The following is a 17,150-nucleotide window of genomic DNA, read 5'->3' as shown; positions in this document are numbered from 1 at the left end:
AATCCCGCCACGTCGAAGTAATGACCAGCTTCGACAGGACGAAGATATTCAGACGCGATGGTGGACGAGGTGCTAGGAATAGCTTCGTTAAGAGTTTCAGCCATGGCGATTAGTTGAGAGATAAATAATAAGAATCAAAACGAGCGTGAAGGGTGGGTGCCAGGGTAGTAGTGGAAAGAGGCACACTTTTCCATATAAACCGAAATGTGGACTTCAAAGCGTCGAGCGCATATTTAAGCACCAGAGGGGCTGCTTTAGCGCGCAGAAGCCTAGGACATTCACGCTTTGATCAAAGGGAAGGGATAAAGAAACATATAAAGTAACAGACATTCATATAAGGTCCGTAGATTAGATTGTAGAATCTTTGTACCTTCTTAATCTTTAATCGTTCATCACTTCAATTCGTTTACACCACCGACCACGATACGAGCAGCTGGTCGATGTCTTCAGACAAGTTTAAGTTGTCACCCTCGAAGTATGTCGGTCGCGTGTTCATCTCACCTTGCTTTAAGATTCGAGTTTCAGGTTATGTGGGTTTATCATGATATGATATAAGCCTTTGAAAGGACTTGCCACTCCTTGCTTGGTAACAAGTCACAGTGGCTCGGACGAGCGAGATGTGATCACAGAAAAAGTTGAAAGGATTCGGAAAAGGCCTTCGGGGCTCGGTCAATAAACAACGGCCGGACCAGATATAGTAGTCACATAACCGCTGACTTATAAAGATCTGTGACGGTTGGTGACTGTGACTAACTTCCTTTTGCAAGCTGACGTCGCAACGTGCCATTTCCGCACTTTCTGATACAGAATGATACAAAAAAAAACAGAAAGGGCGACAAAATGTCAGTTCAAATCCCTTTTGAGAGAAATACATCCTGCTCCTTGACGATGCTAACAATGATGGAGACCACACATGGAAGTGTGACGTATGTCACATAGATACATTGTGTCATGTCACGTTCATTTCGCCTTATCGCCACATGATTTTTTGTTCCTCGCCAAGGACAATAGCAAAATAAAAATCCGTTCAACCTTTTGTTCCGTACAAAATTAATCCTTGTCCGTTTATAAACCTCACCATGGATTCCACAGCCATCCCCCATTCTCTCTATTCGTTCCCTAGTGCGCAGGCCTGCACTCAAATTAGACGTTTCCAGCTAGTTCCCAGCGATCCATTCTTTCTCGAGACTATACTTGGACTTGACGTCCGGCACACTCTTTTCGCTCTTCCCTCCTGCGATCCCACCTTTAAACATAGCTGAACGGACGCTATACATAGAACGACAAGAATGTTTGTTTTCCTACTTGTTCTCGTATCCAGTTTTCTCCCATTGGCTGCTGGACATGCCTGTGAGTAATTCGATACAACACTGATTTCTTCAGCCTCTAAAAATTATTGAATTTCTTCTTAGCAATATGGCATCCCTCCATGTGGGGCTTTAATGTCACAGCACAGACCTTTCCATACGACAACAGGCCTGTCGCTCCATTAATGAACTACAACTTCAGTCAATGGTGGTTCCACGGCCACCTCGACTACCCACCCCACCCCCAAGACGTCTTCGAACTCCCTGCCGGCCAAAACGTCACCACCGAAATCGCATGCGACAAGGGTGCCACTTCCTATTTTGGCAGTAACCCAGGTGGCGACATCCGAGAGGCCAACAACCCCGACAACGTCTGTCCCGGCTCTCCCATGTCAGAATATCACACCAAAGGCTTGGACGACTTGAAAGGCTGTGCGCTTGCGATTGCTTACAAGAATAACGTGTCGGATATTCAGCCTGAGGATTTTACGGTCTTTAGTATCAACCAAACTTGCGTCTGGACGCGGTTTACGGATTTCTCAGTGCCTGTTGATATGCCACCTTGTCCTGCAGGTCTCTGTACCTGTGCGTTCTTTTGGATTCATTCGGTGAGTGGATATCGTTTGTTGGTCTCTCGTTACTGATTAGATACGTTTATATAGCAAGATAGCGGTGGAGAGCAGAGTAAGTCTCGTTCTCCAGTTACACGATCTTACCTCTAACAAGCTTCATTATATCAGACTACATGAACAGCTTCCAATGCAATATCACCAACTCAACCTCCAACGTTCCACTGGCAGCGGCCAAAGTCCCTCGACGCTGTGGCGCGGACCCCGCGAACAAGAAGCCAGATGCAGCTCCAGGGAACTGCACATACGGCGCGAAACAGCCTTTCTATTGGTTCCAGACTGAGCGCAACAACGTAAGTTCTCGTATATAAAAATACCCACGACAACACGGAGCTCATTCGTTCTCCTGTAGATGTTCGAAGGCACCTACTCCCCACCTTTCTATCTCGATCTGTACAACTTCCGCGATGGCGCTCAGAATGATATTTTCCAAAATTCGTATAGCAGCATGCCAGTTCCTTCAGCAAATCAGACTGTGTTGCCCGTCTTAGCTAGTCTACCCGGTGGCAACTCCAGTGATGCAACGCCTGCGACTAGCACGAGTGCTTCTTCCGTCGCCTCCACACCTACTCACACAACCAGTGCGACTCCTTCACCTACTCTCTCCGGATCTCCCAAAACATGGTACGCACTCTCAGTTATTACAACTTACATTAGACTAAATGCTTAATCTATTTTCACAGTAAACGAAACGGAAGTGCCTTTTCCCGCCGAAACTTCGATTCGTCGTCTCAGTCTTCCCTTCACAATCTCTTCGGCGTAAATAGGCACAGTAGAAGACTGAGCACAAGCAAGCGGTCTAGCTTGTGGCGCCCTATTTGAGTTTTCGACCATTCTTGAGTTTTGACATCTTCTGCCATTGTTTTCTTGTCGCATACCCTACCTCTGGTATCTTTTTTGGTTCTCTTATTATTATTAACTTGCACTTGTATTTCGTAGGGAAAATGAAGTAGTCAATTATGCTATAGACGTGACTGTATTATATAAATTCGTTAGCTTGTTTTGTTGAACAGAATTGTAGATCATCAAGTTCATAATCGTATATTCTGAATACCGAAGGAAGCCAAGCAGATTCAACTTGTACAGTAAATCAATTGGACAACTGCGGTGATACATTCCCTAGAAATAGGCGGAAGAATACTCGTAATACCTATTCCGAAACTAGTATTGTAATTATAACATAGATGCAAAAGAAACATTGGTATACAAAATCAGAGTCGCCGTCAGTGGAGGAACAGCCTTGAGAGTCTGGTCCATATTACCGTCCGCAAACTATAGACTTCCTATTCGAACCTAACCAGCAGTCCATCGAACTATGCAACACCGAAATTATCATGTTTTCTGCTTTTTCAAAGTACCGCTTCCAGATTCAGCGCTGGGACCTGGACCAGAAACAACATCCTCGATGAATTTCCCTCGATCTTTGCCTTCCTGAGAGCCTTCTGCCTTCTGCTTATCCCTTTTGCTTCCCCTCCAAGAGATGGATTTACCCTTTGCTTTAGGCTCGTCGGGAATCCCAGAGCCAGGTTTAACTTGGTCGATATCATGCTTGATAGGTGCACTTTCACTGTGTTCTTGTTCCTTGTTTTGTGCAGCCTCGTTTCTTTCAGCTTGCAATCTAAGAAATTCTTCTCCTCTAATACGTAAGAACTCTTCAAGGAGAGCCGCATTGCGAGAATTGGCCTTGTACATCGCGAGTACGACATCGCCTACGACTGGGACGAGGCCAGAAATCGCAGATACTGCATTGTTGAGGAGCATGCGGCGGACGAGCCACGCTGGTAAACTATGAATTCGGAATCAGCTTTAGGTGGACGACAAGAAGATGAGTGAGAGCGTACTCGGCCTGGCGTGCTTTGCGCACGACTAATATGTAGTTCAACGAGACGTCTGCTACATCTCCTGCACCTGGAATGATACCTATGATGAAGGTCCAGCCAAATCTAAAACCGCAGACGGAGAATCCTTTGTCGAGATAATGTGCACGCCTCTGGACGGACTTGAGAATCTTTGCGTCTCGTGGAGATAAACCTGGTGGAACTGGACGCTGGTTCTGACGTCAGAAGGGAATACGGGGAAGTTAAGAAAGAAGATGCAACGATAGCTCACCTTTCTTCGCTTCTCCCTTCCTCGATTGTCGGTGTAGGATTCGTAAAGCGGGTCAGCTGGAGCGTATTGGTCGAGGTGTTTCTGGAACAGTTTTGTGCCAGCCTTTGTGATATAGTTGGAGGAAGCCATGATTATGCCTTAAGCGAGGAATATGAGGGCGGAGAGAAGGTCGAGGTGTGTAGAAGGGTTTCATCATCGCGTTTTTGCACTTTATGGCCTGTGGAGGCATTCCGCTTGACGTCACACCTTGTTTATGCTTAAGATGGCAGTGTCACGCCTTCTTTCAGTCTCCGAAAAACTCCGCTATATGCTGTACCTTTCGCTCGGCTGTGTTGGCTATAAGTATATTCTTCGAGAATCTTTCCTTGAATCTAGTGCCCTGCAGCGCTGCAGTCTTGTCCAATTACAGAGATAGCTCTTCGGCGCATAATGGGAATTGTCATGAACATCACCGATGCGTATATTTGGCTTAGTGGGCTAGTCTCAGGTTATCTCTTATCGAGCTTCTGTGCAATTCTGTCAAACAAAAACTCGTATAGCTACTAACCATATTAGCTGCCCTGCAAGTCTTCAAGCTTCAAAGCTTCAACGCCCGCTGCATGCGATTCATGGACACTTGCCACCGCTTGTCCGCTCTCCGGTTACAGCCTGTCATAATATATATGACGGGTCCAACAATCATCTCATGTGGATTTAGACTTCACTCCGAAGTGAGCATGATGCCTTCATTTGTCCAATGTTCTCAGGTCTCACAGCAATCACTAGCTTGACCACCCCTTTTTCAGCATAGGCACGATGTTTCAGGTACCTTCAACGACTTTGCTGACATCCGGTGAATCTAGGTTCCTAATTTCTGCGGCTTCTTGAGATCTCACAAACTAACGCCGCCGCCCCTTGCATGCGGATGTCTCTCAGAATTTCTGCGGCACCGACTCGCATACATAGAGTATCTGCCTACTGTGAACTGTTTTCAGATAACTTTTGGTTACAAACACTCGATATCGCAGCTGTATCACAGGTACACAACCTCCAATGTGAAGTACCCTCGTTTCATATGGTTAGACTGTCCCCCGTTTAAAGCTTCTATGCTAATCTCACACTGTACTTGTACGTCTAGCTACTCTAACCTTCCTCGTCGGCACGTGGTACCCTGACTGACATAGTATTCACATTTCAATATCATCTCATTGCATCCATGGCCTATCAGTCACCGCCGAGTTCAAGAGTCGCATGCAGAGGCTCCGCATCGGAAAGGTAATACACAAATAAAATTTATATTCTACTGAGATTTCTTAACATTCCTCACTAGTATGCCTCCCCGTATAAATACAAGTCTTAGCACCTCAGTTCAGTATCAGTTTCACCGCCCACCATGATTTACTCCTTAGCTCACTCTCTCACTCTGACAGTGGCCTTTCTGGTCCCTGCTATCTCTGCCCACATCGCTTTCTGGCATCCCAGCATGTGGGGTTTCAACGTGACCCAGCAGACCTTTCCGTACGATAACAGGCCTGTCGCCCCTCTTGCCGGACTGACCTTTGATCAATGGTGGTTCCATGGCCATCTCGACTATCCTCCTCACCCGCACGATGTCTTTGAGTTACCAGCCGGTCAGCCTGTAATCGCAGAGCTTGGTTGCAACAAGGGTGCTACGACTTGGTACAACTCCTCTGAAGGGTAAATAAATAGTTACTCGTCTTCCCCATTCTGCATCGGCTAACTATTTTTATTACAGAGGCGATGTGCGTCAGGGAGACTGGCCCTGCCCTAAATCTCCCTCATCGCAGTTCCACACCACAGGCATCAACGACGTCAAGGGCTGCGCACTTGCTATTGTGCAACAGTCCGACGTCAGTCAGATCAACCCCGAGGACTTCGTTGTATTCAGTGTGAATCAAACGTGTGTTTGGCACAGATTTACTACCTTTGATGTACGTTGCAAGTCTAACTTTTCGAGGACGCTTGATTTATGGTATGTTTGCGTAGGTCCCGGTCAATATGCCTTCGTGCCCTGATGGTATGTGCACCTGTGCTTGGTTCTGGATCCATTCCCCGGACAGCGGCTCCGAGCAGAGTGAGTTTCTTTGCAAACGTTCAATTTTTCTTCCCAGCTCAAGTCTAATGTACTTCCAGTGTATATGAATAGCTTCCAATGCAACGTCGTCGGTGCCAAGCCGGATGCCCCCGCTCTAGCAAAACCACAGGTGGCTAGGCGGTGTGGGGCAGATCCCGCTCACGGTGTAAACGAAGCCACTCCCGGCAACTGCACATCTGGTGCAAAACAGCCCCTTTACTGGTTCCAGCAAGAGCGGAACAATGTAAGTCTGATTATCGTGCATTTAATGATATTGTCTTAAGATATATCGTATCCTTAGATGTTCGAAGGGACATACGCTCCACCCTTTTATAACGACCTTTACGACTTCAAGAATGGTGCACAGAATGATATATTCGTCCAGCCTGCGTAATGAGGACAAGTTCGTGTCCAGTTTTCGTTTATTATTACATCTTTAGCGTGGATTTCGATTTCTTGAGTGGCACTGCGGTTTGCAATCAGTGCAAATGACAACTGGTTAACCGAGATTCTCACATCTCTTTCTATCTTCTACATCTAGACAAAGCTATCCTGTATTTTCGCCATGAAATGAATTATCACAAGTATTGTCTCTTATAACCACAAGTCCTTTCCCTCTCGTGGCTACATAGTATACAAGCGCGTAAAGTCCTATTCCTTTTCCAATTCTTTTTCTTCCTCCTTTTCCAGGCACTGCAACAACCTTATCATCGACGCCTGCTGATCCACCTGTATAGGCCCTTTCATCCACGTAAGAGATCGTCGTATGTCCTCCTTCAGCTGTTCTGTGATGCGATCTTGAGACCGCGACATCAAGACGATAGTGCACTCCGTAATGGGGTGCGCAATCGCAAGCATACTCTGTACATCCGAACCCAGGAACCCCAAGCCAAACAGGATGTACCTCCATGCATTATGCACAAGTAGCCACATAACGCTGTCATCTAAACCTATTGCGTAGCCACTACCAGCTATGTGGAAGATCGCCACCAAGTACGCCGATTGTTGTTCCGTTAGCATAGAGCTTTGTTCGGCGTGCTGCAACGCGAGGGCAAGGGCATTGCATCGCTCAAAATGGCCGTCGTTGGACAGGTGGATGCGCCATTGGTCGTGGCGAGCAAAAGCATACACGATATGGAGGTAATGTAGGTCTCGCCAGCCGTATAGAAAGTCGTCGGGTGGAGATAGGTTGTCTGTTTTTGAGGGAAAAGCCGCCGAACAAAGACCAGAAGATAGAGCAGCAAGCATGGGCGTGTCAGTTACATACTCGGACAACATCTCCTTGACCTCGTGAATAACCTTCATAGCGGCATGGCGAACTCGAATAGGCATGTCTGGACTCATCGCCCATATAATCGTATCCAGAAACCCAGGGTGTCTGAGATGGTCGCAAAGGTCGGGGAGTACGCTGAACGTGAGAAGAGCATCCGCGATAGCGACCTCGTCGAAAGGGTCTCTGAAATGTGCCAAGAAGTCGAACAACCATGTAGAATCCAGTTGACCAGCAAACTTGGACTTTAGGGCATCTATACGCCACATCCGTTCGATAGCATCGGACCTGGGAAATTTGTTCTCGCTAGTGACTATGGCGTAGTGCAATGTTGTTCGGGCGTAGATCCATATATCGCTAGTCGACAAGGCTAAGCCATGCTCTTCTATAGAAGCAGAAAGACCTGGTCTGAGGGCGAGTTTCACTAGCATTCCGGATAATCGGAGATACCGAGCGGGTGTATGGGGACCAAAGAAAAACGATCGAAACTCTGCTGTTTCGTAGAGTTGTGATAAAGGCTGTAATATCCTCAATGCGAGTATGCTCCTCTCGTCTAGCCAGGGTACTTGGTCGTCAGGAAGTCTAATAACCGTGCTGATCTGGTACAAGACCGCTTTCAGGATTATACTCACAGAATAGCTGACATATGTATGAGAGGACAGTGGATTTTGGAATGTACTTGAGTGAGCTCACCTCTTGTCATACCTGACTAGCTCTGTCCGCTCCACAGGTAGACCAATGAGCAAACCGGCTGCCAAAATACAGTCGGCCAATACTTTTCCCGTTGGCAAGGGGGGTGAAAGTAATCTTGATATGACATCCCAAACTATATATTTCGCATTCGTTTCAAGATACGAGTCACATAGGCAATGGAGGAGGGAGTGCGAGAACCACGAGAGCTGCTCGTCAGAAATGTTCACTATGTTGGGGAGAGAGCTAGGCCCTGAGGACAGTGCAAATACTGTTACGAGCATATTGCAGATGAATCCAAAGTCAGTGTCTTGTTGATATACCTTCTGCAAAGATGATCTGTTGAGCCATTCGATCCTTGGAAGGTGGGGGGCATCGTACTCCGCGATAACACTCTCCCTGAATAATGGAGGTATTGTTTTATCTTGAACGCCATTCCTTTCGAAATAGAGGTGAAGTAAGGCTCTCCCACATGCAAATGCCCGATCTCGTCCTAAAGCTAACACCTGTGGTTGCCGAGAATCGACACCTTCAAAACATCGTAAAAATGTGTCACGAAGCTGTACCAGAACGCCCGACACATCGAGGTCAAGCGGCCATTCAATTTCGATCACCATCCTGGCAGCGGCGGTAAGAATATCGGGGTCTGTAGAGGTCTCTAGGACCCACAAGACAGAAGGCGCATCCAAGGAAATATTGGGTGTCTTCTCGACGGAAAACTTCAGGGCTTGTGTGGAATTGGATAGCGTTAAACCAGAAGAGGGTTTTGAACAAGATTGGACGGGGAAAGCAGAGATGAGCCTATAGATCAAGGGTTCGAAGGATTTACTAGCAGCACAGAATGATGATCCAAGTGTGTTCAAAACGTTCGACGTTGGAGTCTGATAAGGACAGCTAGGATAAACCAGCGATGAAATGACAATGGCGATATAAAAAAGAACTCCAAAGCCCACAGCACCTATAACCACAGACGCAATAGTTTTTTGTTGTGTCCATAGATATGCCGCAAGCGCAATGCCAAAGAATAATAATGACACCTGAAGCAGCACAGGCAGGATGTCTAAAACCGCTTCGAAATGCCATATTTTCAAACCATCAAGCTTGCGTTGCCTGCGTCGTCCTCGAGAGTCAATGCTACCCCTTCCAAAATGTTTGTAATGGCTGAGCCATTGTTTTCCCAGCATCGCTCCAACTGCTGCGAGAAGACTGGCAGCCAGACTAAAGCTTGAGAAGTGCGTTTGTGGTTTCAGTTGGGTCGGGACCAAGTGCAGGCTCCAGGCTGACGATGAACGATGTACTAACGGTAGAGAATAGGCCTGACTGTAGAGTGCGGAGTTTAGTTAGCTGCTGATACGCCTCGAGATGAGAAAAAAGAGCTTACAGCAATCAAAACAATATCCATGTCACCTTTATACCTTCCGAGAAATTCATCATCGAACTCTGAGGACTCTTTGGCGTATGTTGCCCAGAAACGAGACCGGGTGTCGTTGCTGTCATGCCTTGCAATGCTAGATTGACGAAGAATGTTAAGTATTTCCTGAAAAACCTTATACGAACTAAGTGGGGATTCGGTAAGCGCCACGGTAGATCCAAGTTGATAGTAGCGTACCAATGATTGTCGGGATCTACTGGCATTATTTATGCTACAGCGATGGTGATATGGCTACGATACAGACTGCAGTGGAAAGTATCGTAGTTATCATCAAAGTCGTGGTAACTTGGAAGAGAAGAACTGTCAAACTCGTACATGACTATAGAACCTTTTTCTATGATTGGTGCTTATCATCCAAGCTGCGAGGTTCGGATTAGTGGTGTAATTCAGAAAAGTTAGAGTAAACGGCTACGGCGAATCCTACTTGAATATAGTACTGGTATCGTCATCTGCGGTGAAGGTCGAGTTGCAAGGAGTTGCTACACTCGGAACTCGGGATTTTTATTGCCTCGGACTTTGCAATTTTCTGGTCGACCTTTTCCTCTGTCCAACTCTAATGTTTCAGAACATTACTAGTACTTCTTGAGTCCTGTCCTTCTGTGCAACTGGATTTGCCATTGAATAGCTAAATAGCTATGATAAATCAGGCCAAATTTGGCGCACTTTGACTATGACACTGGCAAAAATGCAAGGTATTTAGTTTGGCGGGTGGCCTGTTAAAAGTTGCTTTCACAGCGTTTCGACTAAAGGTACTAGCTCTCGTATAGTGCCAATGATTTATTTTATTGAACAGTTTCCGTTAGCTCTGCAGCATCCTTTTGTAATAATACCAACTCATAGGTTGCCGCGACTCCCAATCATATCAATGCCTTTCCTACTTTTATAGTATCAGGTGCAAGGAATACTGTGGCATCTATGCCCTCCGCCAGGGCCCATGACTCGCTCAACGAAGAATGCAGCATGCCCTATAACAGTATAACTACAAACAAATCCGCCTCTCCCTCTCCCGCATTCCCAGACAAAGCGAACTCCGGTTATGGAATGTTACAGTGCAGACTGCAATGTCATCATTTACGTGCTACTTGCTCTCTCCACGGTGGATTCATACGCCGATCATCGCATGCTTATATTGGCAGTCAACCACTTGAACACGTTGTCGCCTTCCGCAGTTGTCGCATTACCTGCTATCCTTCTGTTACGTCAGGTACAGTACCTGCAATATTGAACATTGCTTTCACACTTTTAGTTCAATAATCCAATCCTCATCTCATAATATCACCGGCTTCGTCAGGCGACCTCACTGACGGTCTGTTTAAGCTTAAGCTGTATTTCCTTGCGACAGCTATCAATCGAATTGCAACTTTTTTCATAAATCACTCGTTCGCTGTCCCACTCTTCGTATCACGCGCATCACCGCATCTCAACATGCCACAATTATATGCTCACGAGGACATGTTACGGATATCTAAATTCGCCAAGAGAATCCGTGTCCCAGCTGTTAGGTGCGTGCCTTGGCTCTATCGCGCAATCTCCGTTTTTAATAAGAGTGCTTTCCTTTCGTGCCTATTCTCCAATGAAAGCTCGGAGTCTGCCATTAAAATCAAACATGGAACTAGCACCAGCGGAGCCATTTAGGGGCAGCGGGCATCAAATCATCAGCGCCCATAAACACTTCACCTCTTGATCTGGGAGTATCTGCGTGGGATGGATTGATTTTTCGGCCAACTTGGCTCCCACGTTTCGTGTTTCGTGTTTCGTTGTCTGTTTCTCGGCTGCGGTCCATGGACGTGGTTTGTTGGAGATTGGTAGGATACAAACCGAGGTAAGTTAGCTCGTAGGCTCTCCACTGTGGGGAGTGGATATATTGTTGACGGGGGTTTTCCCCCGTGCTCTGCAATAATGGAAAGAGGTCCTCATTGAAAATTTTCCGGCTAAAGGCAGCAATCAATCATGTTTCACGCCAACCCAAGTCTGGTATCTATAACGCCGTCGTAGTCACAAGCTCGAATCTCTTTGGGAAAACTCCATACAGCGTCAGTGCCTGATATCTTTTCGTCTTTACCCAAGGGATTATCAGTATCGTATGGATGTCACCAATACGCACAAGCGAGTACGAATCCGGTGATCTTCAAACTATAGCAAGAACTTCGCGACGGTAAGTTCCTAACGGTCTCTTTCTTATACACCGAGCGCTAACTGAGCCATCACAAAGGATGTACTTAGCGAGTTGTTGTGGGAGTGCTCACGCGCTTAAGTCGACCACATTACCAGATTCATCCTATTCACCAGTTGGCAACAGATCGATCATCCTTGAATGTATCTTGTAGGGGATCACATTTCTCATGGGGACCATTGGTATCAACATAACGGCAAGGACCGAACAAGCCATCATCCGGTCGTCTTTCCCCTTGTACACGCCCCTTTTAACCACGACTTATTTTTGAAAATCAGGCCCAGCTGACCTTGAACGCAAGGCACAATGGACCACGCATCAGCGCCCAAGGGCGCCACAATGCCAGGATTGACGATGGTGTTTATAATCTTTGGGCTTGGATACAGTACGTACTGATGATTATGCATAACTTATTTAGTACTACTCTCAAACGTGCCATCATTTACTGTTCGTGTTTCAGACTAGCATTTGGATCAGCAATGTCTTCGTTTGGATCCATGGGCCATCGCCGATGGCCCATGGATATCAGGAAAATGAAGAGATATGGCTTGAAATGCTATGGTGTCCATCGGCATGATTCTAAACGGAACTGACAGTTCGTCTTTCCCGGCGTGGACTCTAGCAGCGAAAACCTTGATATGAAGTTGAAAGCAAGTCCATCACTGTCATACACTCGAGATATGCATGTATACATAGATATCTAGGCGCGGGAGAAGCCCCGTTATGCCCGGTGCTGTGAAAAGAACGTCAAGGAAGCAAGCCACGCGGGAGAAGGAATCACGATATGGTATCTTTCGTATCGTTGATTATAACTCGCAGCGGTGCCGCCGAGATCGCAGTCTTCTCCGGTGTTTGTTGTGTCCCGGGAGCGCGTTACAGGGAATACTACGTGAGAGGCCCACCTGCAACTGTGAGATACTAGTTTGCAAGCAGTTAAATTGATATTCTGCTTCTTGCCTTCGAAAGGCTTTCAGGGCTTGATTTTAGCGTCTAACTCGGGGTCAAGACAATCAACCGGAGGGCACGTTTTGAGAGTTATCTGGTGTGTACTTGACAAGAAATACAAAAATGTAAATTATAGCTGACCCCCTATCGTTGGAGCATGGTCATTGTATTTGCATGTCCGATCATCCCACAGGGCTGCGCAAAACCACCGCCTCGTTTTAGCGCATGTCTCTTAATAACACATTGTACCGGTATCTATACTAGTGCTGTGTCGGGGCATTGGTTCGCTAATTCCTGTTATGTAGCAGTCGAACGATAGTTCCATGGACGTCAGTCATTGGATGGTGATCCCGTGGATTGGTGCTCTCGAATTCATTGTGACTATCGGCATGTGTCTTTTACTTTCGACAATTACCATCAATTTACTTCCGTTTTTTTTTTTTGAAGTGTATAGCTTCAATTGAATAGTCTTGACTGGGCTGAGCAAGGATCTCCGGATGCGTCCACACAATACTCATCGCTATGTTGTATGTCTACAATGAGCTCTACTTCCATATACGTAGCGTACGCTGTCGCGACTAACTGCCATCATCCCTTGTCCATGCTGCACCGCCAACGGATTATTATCCTGTCAAAGGTAAATCCTGCTCTTTGTTATTGTGCCCATCAGCAATCCCTCTGAACAATGAGCCCACAGCTTTACAGCTTCTTGCCCATTATCTTTTGACCTTGAAAATGAAAACACCGCATGGTCGTATGGACGGTGTACTAATCCAAGATTGCTCCAATCTACTCCGGAAACCAAACCAACCCGACTCCTGGTGATCAGTACGCTTTCGCATCTCTCGTCATCATGATCGAGTTGCGATTACATACGTTTGCAACCTTTACGTTCTTCGAGGCTCTTTGTTTCACCTCCCCCCTTTGGTTTCCATGATGTTGACAGGATAGTGACAGCCACCTTCTGTACAGCCCATACCCACCAATCTGAGTGTACCGATAGGCCGAAAACAAGGGAAATCAGACACGTGCAGAGTACTTCCAACGCACCCCGTGCTACACTGGCATCCCGTCGCCGAGGCCAAGTCACTCCTCACCAATCGTCTTTTGACCCTTCAAATGCAAACACTGCATGGTCGTATACAACCACAGCCGAGGGGGGCAATCTACTCATCCGGGTCGAGATTGTTCTGAATCACTCCGGAAACAAAGCAAAACGCGACTCTGGCTGATCAGTACTCCATTCGCCGCACCTCTCGTCATGATGATCGAGCTGCGATTACCTAGTACGCTCGCAACCTTTACGTTCCTCGAAGCTCTTTGTTACATCTGCCCTCTGGGTTTCCAATGACGCTGTCAAGTCAGGATAGCTACAATCACCCCTTCCTCCCCGTACAGCCCACGCCCACCAACGCCCATCCGATTTTACCGATAGGCCGAACAACAAGAGGAATCTAGACGCGTGGAGATGACCTCCAACGTGTTCCGTGTTACACTGGCATCCCGTCGCCGAGGCCGCGTCGCTTGTGTTCTCGCATACCATGATTACTGTTGGACGCTACAGCAGACAATGCAAGACAGACTGACGGTCGTTAATTCCGCCGCCCATTGTCCTCAGGCCTCACATGTCCGTCCGAGCTTTGCGTTACACAATCATTATCGGCATCCACCAGTACACGTTTACTTCCTGGCTCTGACTGCCATCTTCTTCCCAGTGTGGACGAGAAGTGGACGTTATCTTCTTTGCGTCGTGATGCGGCATCGACGGCTTTGAGATGCTTTGTCACCGCAATCAGCCAGCCGAGGCATCACCTGACCGCGTCATTCCCGTCGCCCCTGAACATACCCTCAGACGAGGTAGATTAGTTGCTGTAGGTTGAATCATAAAATGACATTGCATCGATGCTCCCAAGGTCTCCAGTTCTGCCGCGCCACGTTATCGGCATCTCAGTCCTCTGTCCCCCCAGATTCATAATATCTAACGAACATAGCTGCGTGCGCAAAACTTGAAAGTCTCAAAATGCCGTCTCACACAACCATCGTACGTTATCCCATCAACGGTTTCGATAAGATTGTATAAAAATGAACAGACTGCGGCTGCATCATATGCCATCTTTTTGCGCTGACGGCAGAACGCAAGGACATGAGTCATGGACCGCATGATCAGAGCCAAGCCCCTATCAGTATCGCAGGCGCCCAGCGTCTTCTAGCTTGATTTGTTTTCTCTTCTTTCTTTTTCGTTCTTTCTTTTTTTGGGCAACCTCCAAGAGCTTAGCAAGATCCATCCATGTCAGTCGGGTCAGCACTCTATTTCCGTCGAATGACAAACTCGCCACGTTGGGGGGACGAGATCCAAGACCGTGCGTGTGCAAGATAGTACCCCCAACCAGACCAGCCTGAGTGTCGTCCGTGCTCACGCGTTCACGTCAAACCGAGCGTCAACAAACGGCAGACCGGTGACTTGAGCGGACACCGTCAGACGATGTCACCATTGAGTTTGGCATGTTGAGCGCGCCGAGTCGAGTACGGATTCAACTTTTGACAATGCCCTGGGCCGTGTTTGCGGGTATGACAATGAACGATGCAGTCTGCAGTCACTCACTGGCAGGCAGTGGGGACAAAACCTTCATTTTTTTCGATACTCCCAAGCAGTGCTTCCGCATAAAAATAAAAATAAAAAGCCTCGAAATAACTTTTCAAGCTTTGGACAGGTTGACCGGTAGGTCAAGTTTTTAAAGTTATTATCTGGACTGGTCATCGAGTGTGATACTGAGGCGTGCATGGCCACGACCTGACATGATCGCGATCAAAAGTGATTGCCTGTCGCGCACAGATGATGATATTGACACATCGCATACAGCAAGGGGGGGCAGGATGCGTCTCAATAGCAAGGACAATAATGCGACCAAGTTGATTGGATCCCTCACCTTTGTTTGGCATACTTTGAGCTGCGAGTGGCAGTGCGTGAAGCGGATGTCTGCCGGGTGGACATGTTGACGGAGAGGTATGGACTCGGAACGCGACTCGACTCGAGTGGGAGCACGGCCCCTGGAGCCATGTTAGAGGGACACGCACGCTGGGTGGTCGAGCAGGACAGCACTTTGTCGCCTTTTTGGGAGAGGGGAGTGAGCACGTAGGAAAGCGGCGCTCCTTGTGTCCCCGTCGTCCCAAGCTCGTGAGGTCCCCGTAAAAACCTCTGCAGACAGATCGAGAACCGCCACGGTGTCTAATCATCCATCATCCATCCTCCTCCATCATCATCATCACCTGTTCATCATCCGTCCCACCGCGTCTGTCCAAAACGTCAAACCCCTTCCATCAAAGGGCGCCAAAAATCGCCCCCCAAACCGTCCAGACCCGTCCAAAAGCGACCTAGCACGCAAAAGCCAGATGGCCAGAAGGGCGACGCGTTGACGACCGACACCCACCACCACCACGATCGTGCGAGCCTGAGCGTCTGGGGAGGGAAACGTTTTTTTTTTTTTCTTTTTTCGTTCGAGATGGGGATGGAGGCGAAGATGGGGACGCACGTTGAGGTAGTGACTGGCTCGTTATTGGCATTTGGATGTCCTTTTTCTTGAGGTGCCAGATGGAGAGATGGAGCTGTCACCGACACGGTCATGCTTGACCTCGACGTTTACCGACATGTCGACAACTTTGAATGTCACATACATCCGGGGCTCATCAGGGGGTTTTCTCCCGGGATGCAACGAAAGAGTGTCAAAGGTAGACGAGGGGTGACGAGGATGGGAGGAAATGCATCTATCATGGTTTAGAGCTGAGGTGACTGGCATCTGCCGTGGCCGGGGTGTGAAAAGGATAAATAGACATCGGACCTTGAAAGGGCGAGAGGTGGTGCACTGCATTTCTCTTGGACTACCTCTGATCGATAACCGACATGGCGTCCCTCCAAGAGACAGAGGCTGTCTACAACGACTTTGACCCGTACGACTTTGCACATCTCCAGAGTCCCCCCTTCCCCCACACCCCCTCCTACAACGGTTCATACCAGAACTCGCCCTACTCGAACCACTCTGACCTCTCCTACGACCCCGCCGACTTTCCCCTCTTTGACGACGACCAGCAGCTAGACGACTACGACCCCTCCGAGTACGATCCACCCAACTCGTCTGCCCTCCTCATGTTCGACGGCCCCTTTGCCCTCGACCACCCCCACGTCTCTCTCTCCCTCACACCCGCCCCCATCGACCGCCACCACCACTCCCCCTTTGACTACTCCTCCCCCTCCTCCAATGGCGGAAACGACGACAACAACCAGCCCCGTTCCCGTGCCTCCTCCGTCTCCTCCTCTCGCAACCCAAACCCTCTCTCCTCCTCTACCCGCCTCGACATGGCCCACAACTTTGAAAACCTCCATTTCGAGTCCCCAGCCTGGCCTCCCTCTCAGCTACCCGCAGATCGCACCATGTCCCCCCCTCGCAAACCCCAGTCCCCTCCCCAGCTCCTCATCCCCGACTCCGCCAGCCCCTCCTCTCGCCATCTGCCCGTCGGCGCCGTATG

The 17,150-nt window shown here is 48.1% G+C and overlaps 6 protein-coding genes across 6 annotated transcripts; 5 read left to right on the top strand and 1 right to left on the bottom strand.

Annotated features, from left to right (window-relative positions):
* Positions 1 to 1,117: 1,117 nt before the first annotated feature.
* On the top strand, positions 1,118 to 2,982 carry SERLADRAFT_468766 (uncharacterized protein; the record flags this gene model as incomplete). Its single annotated transcript, XM_007318809.1, has 6 exons — positions 1,118 to 1,350; positions 1,413 to 1,915; positions 1,970 to 1,991; positions 2,048 to 2,229; positions 2,289 to 2,560; positions 2,620 to 2,982. 6 exons carry the CDS (start codon positions 1,290 to 1,292, stop codon positions 2,756 to 2,758), a joined length of 1,179 nt encoding a protein of 392 aa, XP_007318871.1.
* SERLADRAFT_468764 (uncharacterized protein) lies at positions 2,965 to 4,272 on the bottom strand (the record flags this gene model as incomplete). Its single annotated transcript, XM_007318808.1, has 3 exons — positions 2,965 to 3,722; positions 3,778 to 3,983; positions 4,046 to 4,272. 3 exons carry the CDS (start codon positions 4,172 to 4,174, stop codon positions 3,269 to 3,271), a joined length of 789 nt encoding a protein of 262 aa, XP_007318870.1.
* Positions 4,273 to 4,412: 140 nt separating this feature from the next.
* SERLADRAFT_468762 (uncharacterized protein) lies at positions 4,413 to 7,867 on the top strand (the record flags this gene model as incomplete). Its single annotated transcript, XM_007318807.1, has 9 exons — positions 4,413 to 4,755; positions 4,811 to 4,835; positions 4,888 to 5,102; positions 5,163 to 5,299; positions 5,355 to 5,722; positions 5,781 to 5,976; positions 6,032 to 6,119; positions 6,179 to 6,363; positions 6,421 to 7,867. The coding sequence occupies 5 exons, from the start codon at positions 5,418 to 5,420 to the stop codon at positions 6,511 to 6,513; spliced, it is 867 nt and encodes a 288-aa protein (XP_007318869.1).
* Positions 7,868 to 13,813: 5,946 nt separating this feature from the next.
* SERLADRAFT_468758 (uncharacterized protein) lies at positions 13,814 to 14,593 on the top strand (the record flags this gene model as incomplete). Its single annotated transcript, XM_007318806.1, has 2 exons — positions 13,814 to 14,307; positions 14,345 to 14,593. The coding sequence occupies 2 exons, from the start codon at positions 14,098 to 14,100 to the stop codon at positions 14,381 to 14,383; spliced, it is 249 nt and encodes an 82-aa protein (XP_007318868.1).
* Positions 14,594 to 16,101: 1,508 nt separating this feature from the next.
* Positions 16,102 to 16,418, top strand: SERLADRAFT_468757 (uncharacterized protein; the record flags this gene model as incomplete). The annotated part of the gene is made up of 1 exon (XM_007318805.1): positions 16,102 to 16,418. The coding sequence occupies one exon, from the start codon at positions 16,250 to 16,252 to the stop codon at positions 16,403 to 16,405; it is 156 nt and encodes a 51-aa protein (XP_007318867.1).
* A 109-nt stretch (positions 16,419 to 16,527) lies between these two features.
* SERLADRAFT_438446 (uncharacterized protein) lies at positions 16,528 to 17,145 on the top strand (the record flags this gene model as incomplete). Its single annotated transcript, XM_007318804.1, has 1 exon — positions 16,528 to 17,145. A coding segment is annotated over one exon (618 nt), but the record flags the coding sequence as incomplete, so codon positions are not given.
* Between the last annotated feature and the right edge of the window lie 5 nt (positions 17,146 to 17,150).

Source organism: Serpula lacrymans (assembly GCF_000218685.1).
Source record: "Serpula lacrymans var. lacrymans S7.9 unplaced genomic scaffold SERLAscaffold_7, whole genome shotgun sequence".
NCBI classification, from domain to species: domain Eukaryota; kingdom Fungi; phylum Basidiomycota; class Agaricomycetes; order Boletales; family Serpulaceae; genus Serpula; species Serpula lacrymans.
Note: the sequence above shows the minus strand (reverse complement) of the source record. Positions and strands in the feature narration are given on the sequence as shown.